At 34.6% G+C, this 5,873-nt stretch overlaps 4 protein-coding genes across 4 annotated transcripts in view; 3 read left to right on the forward strand and 1 right to left on the reverse strand.

The window, feature by feature from the left end:
- LOC106462800 (NADH-ubiquinone oxidoreductase chain 1-like) overlaps nt 1-227 on the reverse strand; it is a 6,960-nt gene extending 6,733 nt beyond the window's left edge. Inside the window, 1 exon segment of the mRNA XM_022390148.1 lies at nt 222-227. Coding sequence (XP_022245856.1) covers nt 222-227 — 6 coding nt within the window.
- Nucleotides 228-3,250: 3,023 nt separating this feature from the next.
- On the forward strand, nt 3,251-3,940 carry LOC106462804 (cytochrome c oxidase subunit 2-like). Its single transcript, XM_022390152.1, is given in 2 exon segments — nt 3,251-3,548; nt 3,551-3,940. Coding segments are annotated over 2 exon segments (663 nt in total). The 5' UTR covers nt 3,251-3,256; the 3' UTR covers nt 3,922-3,940.
- A 393-nt stretch (nt 3,941-4,333) lies between these two features.
- LOC111086616 (ATP synthase subunit a-like) lies at nt 4,334-4,900 on the forward strand. The gene is given in 1 exon segment (XM_022390149.1): nt 4,334-4,900. A coding segment is annotated over 1 exon segment (567 nt).
- Nucleotides 4,881-5,809, forward strand: LOC106462803 (cytochrome c oxidase subunit 3-like). The gene is given in 2 exon segments (XM_013922764.2): nt 4,881-4,942; nt 4,945-5,809. Coding segments are annotated over 2 exon segments (771 nt in total). The 5' UTR covers nt 4,881-4,899; the 3' UTR covers nt 5,673-5,809.
- Nucleotides 5,810-5,873: the final 64 nt, after the last annotated feature.

Raw genomic sequence — 5,873 nt, forward strand, 5'->3', positions numbered from 1 at the left:
CGCAACAGTATGTTTATATTGTTCATAAAGCTAAGAAAAACCAAAATCAAACTCAGTACAAATTACATTCATACTCGGTATATTTTTATTATTTCTACTTTTTTTTACATAATAGAAATAATATTATATAATCTATTTGAAATTATAGGACTATAAATTTTAAAAAATCTATTTCCAAGTAAGAATTTTTATTATTTATATAATAATTAATAAATGTATACCCCCATTATGCTCAAATTGTCTTAATATATTTTTATAATCTACTTATTTTTATGTGGTTTATGTTTATTTTGAGATGCCAATTAGGATCATAATTTAGTATACTTTAATCACCCATTTAAGATATAATGAATTATAAGGGTTCATTAGATTATAGATGAGATATTTCTTTGAAAAAGTAATTAGTGTAATTACCCAATATTCATAAAGGTGAAGTGCCTGATTAAAGGGTTATTTTGATGGAATAAACAAAATAGGAAAATCCTATCTCCACCTAATTCTGATGGCCCGAACCATCTCTTTTGAAATCAAAATTCAACGTGCCATACATCAAAAATTAGAAAAGTAAGCTAATCTAAGCTATAGGGTTCATAACCCACTGATAGAAGTTATAAGCTTGTCTTTTCTAATCCTAACTCTTCCTGCAATCAATTTATTTTCTTTGCCACTTATTCTAGGAACAACAATTATAATAACATACTCCTCTTGATTTATAGCTTGAATAGGAATAGATATAAATCTTATAGGCTTCATCCCTCTAATTTCCTCCCATTCAAACAAACGAGCCTCAGAAGCATCTCTAAAATAGTTTCTTGTTCAAACAATTGCTTCTTCCACATTTCTCTTTTTCTTATTGTTTTCATCGTCCTTCTCCATTCTTCAATTCACCAATACAACCCCCTGAATAGTCCCCTTTATAGTTATCTTATCCCTTAGAGTTAAGCTGGGAGCTGCCCCCTTTCATATATGATTACCAACAGTTTCAGAAGGATTATTTTGAATAAACTGCCTCATTTTAATATCATGACAAAAAATTGCCCCTTTCCATCATTTCAATAATTTTTCCAAAAAACATTATTATTATCATTTCCATTCTATCCGCAATCAGAGGATCAGTAGAGGGACTCAATCAAACATCCCTTCGAAAAATTTTAGCTTTCTCATCAATCTCTCACATAGCATGAATACTCTCCTCTACTCTAGTTTCAAAAACACTATGACTATTTTATATTTCCATCTACACATTTCTCATCTCCTCAATCACCCCATGTTTTGCCCCATTTAATACATTCCACATTAATCAAATCTTCACAAATCAAAATGAAAAACTTAACCCCCTCATCATTATCAATCTTCTCTCTCTAGGGGGGATTACCTCCCTTCCTAGTATTTTTACCAAAATGACTTATCATTTTTTCCCTCCTTCAAATAAACATATTCTTAATAGTTTTAATCCTAATCATCTCGGCTCTTATTAATCTTTATTATTACACCCGTATTTCTTATTCCTCACTTCTTTTAATTAACACAAACAATAAATGAATAAAAACATCACCTCTATCAAAACAATTATCCCTTTCTATAATCTCTTTGGCTTAATTACTTCCATACTAATATTTCCCCTATTATAAGATTTTAAGTTATAAAAACTAGTAGCCTTCAAAGTTACCAAAAAAGGTTAAATCTTTTATATTTTAAGCCTTAACATAAAAATGTATCTTTAAATTTGCAATTCAACAAACCACAAAGACATTGGGACAATATATTTTTAATTTTTGGTATTTGAGCCGCAATAGTAGGAACAGCTCTCAGAATCTTAATCCGAGCCGAACTTGGTCAACCTGGATCACTAATCGGGGACGATCAAATTTACAATGTAATTGTAACAGACCACGCATTTGTAATAATAATATTCTTCATAGTCATACCTGTGATAATCGGAGGAGTTGGTAACTGACTTATCCCCTTTTGCTAGGTGCCCCTGATATAGCATTCCCCCGACTAAATAACATAAGCTTTTGACTTCTCCCCATTTTTTCTACTACTTCTCAGATCCGCCGCAGTAGGTGCAGGAACCGACTGAACTGTCTACCCTCCACTAGCATCGGGGATTGCTCATGCAGGAGGTTTAGTAGACCTAACAATCTTTTCCCTCCACTTAGCAGGAGTAGCATCAATTCTAGGCGCTATTAACTTCATTACCACAATCATCAATATACGAACATCTGGAATAGTTCTTGAACGAATACCCTTATTCGTTTGATCGGTAAAAGTCACAGCAATCCTTCTTCTTCTATCTCTTCCCGTTCTTGCAGGAGCTATTACCATACTTCTTACAGATCGCAACTTCAATACATCATTTTTGATCCTGCTGGAGGGGAGGGGGGGGACCCAGTCCTTTATCAACATTTATTTTGATTCTTCGGACACCCTGAAGTTTAGATTTTAATCCTCCCTGGATTTGGAATAATTTCCCATATTATTAGTCACCAAACAGGAAAAAAGAAACCTTTAAGGGACTCTTGGTATAATTTATGCTATACTAGCCATTGGAGTCCTTGGCTTCGTAGTTTGAGCTCACCACATATTCACAGTTGGAATAGATGTCGACACACGAGCCTATTTCACTTCCGCAACCATAATTATTGCCGTTCCTACAGGCATTAAAATCTTTAGATGACTAGCTACCCTACATGGATCACAACTTTCCTATGAACCCCCTCTTCTGTGAGCCCTAGGTTTCGTTTTCCTCTTCACAATCGGAGGATTAACTGGAGTAATTCTAGTTAACTCTTCCATTGACATCATTCTCCACGACACCTATTACGTTATAGCTCACTTTTACTATGTCCTCTCTATAGGGGCAGTTTTCGCTATTTTAGCAGGAGTTACTCACTGATTTCCTCTGTTCTTCGGAATAGCAATAAACCCAAAATGACTAAAAATCCATTTTACAGTCATATTTATTGGAGTAAATACCACTTTTTTCCCTCAACACTTCTTAGGTCTATGTGGAATACCACGACGATACTCTGACTACCCAGATGCTTTCACAACTTGAAACGTACTCTCCTCCCTAGGTTCTCTTCTCTCCTTTATTGCCGTCATAGGATTCATTTTTATTATATGAGAATCCATTATCAGAAAACGTTCCATCATCTTCTCTAACCACTTCCCTTCCTCAGTAGAATGACAACATAATATCTCACCAGCAGATCACACATACAATCAACTAACAATATTAATTAAATAACATATGGCAACTTGATCACACCTTTTATTTCAAGACAGAGCTTCCCCAACTATAGAATAAATAATTTTTTTTCATGATCACACAATAATCATTCTTACCTTAATTACAACCCTAGTAGGATACAAAATAATAAATACCATATACAACTCCTTTACTAATCGAGTCCTCCTAGAAGAACAAGAAACTGAAACACTGTGAACCATCATCCCAGCTCTCATATTAATCTTCATTACCCTACCCTCTCTCCGACTTCTATATCTCATAGATGAAATTAGTAACCCCACTCTAACAGTAAAACTATTGGTCATCAAGGATACTGATCATACGAATACTCAGACTTCACTTCTATTGAATTTGATTCCTACATAATTTCTGAAACAGAAGGATCCTCAGCTTCCTTCCGATTACTAGATGTTGATGACCGCACAGGCCTTCCTATAAATACCCAAATTCGATTAATAATCACCGCTGCTGATGTCATCCACGCCTGAACAGTCCTAGCGCTAGGAATAAAAATTGATGCAATCCCAGGACGTTTAAATCAATATTCAATTATAATCAATCGTCCTGGCCTATTCTTTGGACAATGCTCAGAAATCTGTGGAGCAAACCACAGCTTCATACCAATTGTTGTCGAAAGCGTTAATACCTCATCCTTCATTGAATGAATAAATTCAATAGTCGAATCGCTAGGTGACTGAAAGAAAGTAATGGTCTCTTAAACCAACCCATAGTAGTCTTCCCTCTACTCCCAGCGAAAAAGATTAGTTAAGTAAATAACACTAGCTTGTCAAGCTGGAGTCACTAATTAAAGTATATTTTAATTCCTCAAATAGCCCCTCTTAATTGAGCCATCATAACAGTTATACTTTCCCTCTAACTTTTAATTTCAATAACAATTATCTACTTAAACTTTAACTCAACTCCTCCAATAAAAATACAAATAAAAACTTCCCAAAAATTCATTTGAAAATGATACCAAATCTCTTTTCACTTTTTTGATCCTTCTACATCTCAATCCATTTCCTTAAACTGACTTAGTACTATCTTAATCATTCTATTCACCCCTACCTCCATTGAATGATCCCTTTCCGCCTTCAAATTCTAATTATTAACGTATTTAATATTCTCAACAAAAAATTCTCAATTTTATTGTCAAACTCAAAAAAACCTGGAATAACCTTCTCCCTAATCTGTCTTTTCTGACTAATCTCCATAAATAACTCCTTAGGACTTTTACCTCATATCTTTACATCCACAAGACACATTATAATAACCCTATCACTAGCCTTACCAATTTGAATAACAATTATGGTATTCGGATGACTAAATAATACTTCTCACATATTTGCCCACCTAGTCCCTCAAGGGACCCCACCAGCCTTAATAGCATTCATAGACTGTATTGAATCTATTAGAAACCTAATTCGACCAATCACACTGTCAGTCCGTCTAGCTGCAAACATAATTGCCGGACACCTTCTCCTTAACCTTCTTAGAAATAGAGCAGTCATATCTAATCTATCTACAGTCTTAACTATCTCCATCGCCCAAATTACCCTTCTTTCCTTAGAAATAGCAGTAGCATTAATTCAAACCTACATATTCGTAGTTCTATCAACATTATAATCCACAGAAATCTACTAATGGCCAAAAAAACACACCCATTTCACATAGTTGACCAAAGTCCATGACCCTAACTGGGGCTTTAAGAGCTTTTACTTTAACAACAGGGCTAATTAAATTATTTCATAATATAAACCCCAATCTATTAATTCTAGGACTACTTATTGCACTAAGAACAATAATTCAATGATGACGACATATTGTCCAAGAATCCACCTTCCAAGGAAATCACACCTCAGTAGTAATATCAGGATTACGTTGAGGGATAATTTGATTCATCATCTCAGAAATTTTATTCTTCGTTTCATTTTTCTGAGCATCTTTTCACAGATGATTATCCCCAAGAATTGAGCTAGGATCCTCTTGACCTCCTTCAGGAATCTAGCCCTTCAACCCTTTTCAAATCCCTCTTATTAACACCGCAATTTTACTATCATCAGGTGTTACTAACAACTGGGCCCTTCATAAAATCATAAAAAATAACCATTCTCAATCCTTACAAGCCCTTCTCCTCAATATCATCCTAGGCCTTTACTTCACTAGATTACAAGCCTGAGAATACTGAGAAGCTCCATTCTCAATTGCAGACTCAGCTTACGGCACAACGTTCTTCATAGCCACAGGATTTCACGGACTTCACGTGATCATTGGTACATCTTTTCTCTTTATCTATTTCCTTCGCCTCATATTTTTCCACTTCTCTCCGAAACACCACTTTGGATTCGAAGCTTCCGCTTGATACTGGAATTTCGTTGATGTAGTATGACTTTTACTCTTTGTCTCCATTTACTGATGAGGATCTTATCTTTTTAGTATAAAAAGTACATTTAGCTTCCAACTAAAAAGTTTAAAACCTTAAAAAGATAATGAAATCAATTCTAATTTCAATTATCCTTTCCACCACTCTGAGCTTCATCCTCATTTTCTTATCCTTAACGAAAATAAATTATTGGCTTCAAATCTTGGTCTTTCTCCTGCTCTGCTTTAATATCTA

The sequence above is a fragment of the Limulus polyphemus genome, unplaced genomic scaffold (assembly GCF_000517525.1).
Source record: "Limulus polyphemus unplaced genomic scaffold, Limulus_polyphemus-2.1.2 Scaffold1255, whole genome shotgun sequence".
Classification (NCBI taxonomy): domain Eukaryota; kingdom Metazoa; phylum Arthropoda; class Merostomata; order Xiphosura; family Limulidae; genus Limulus; species Limulus polyphemus.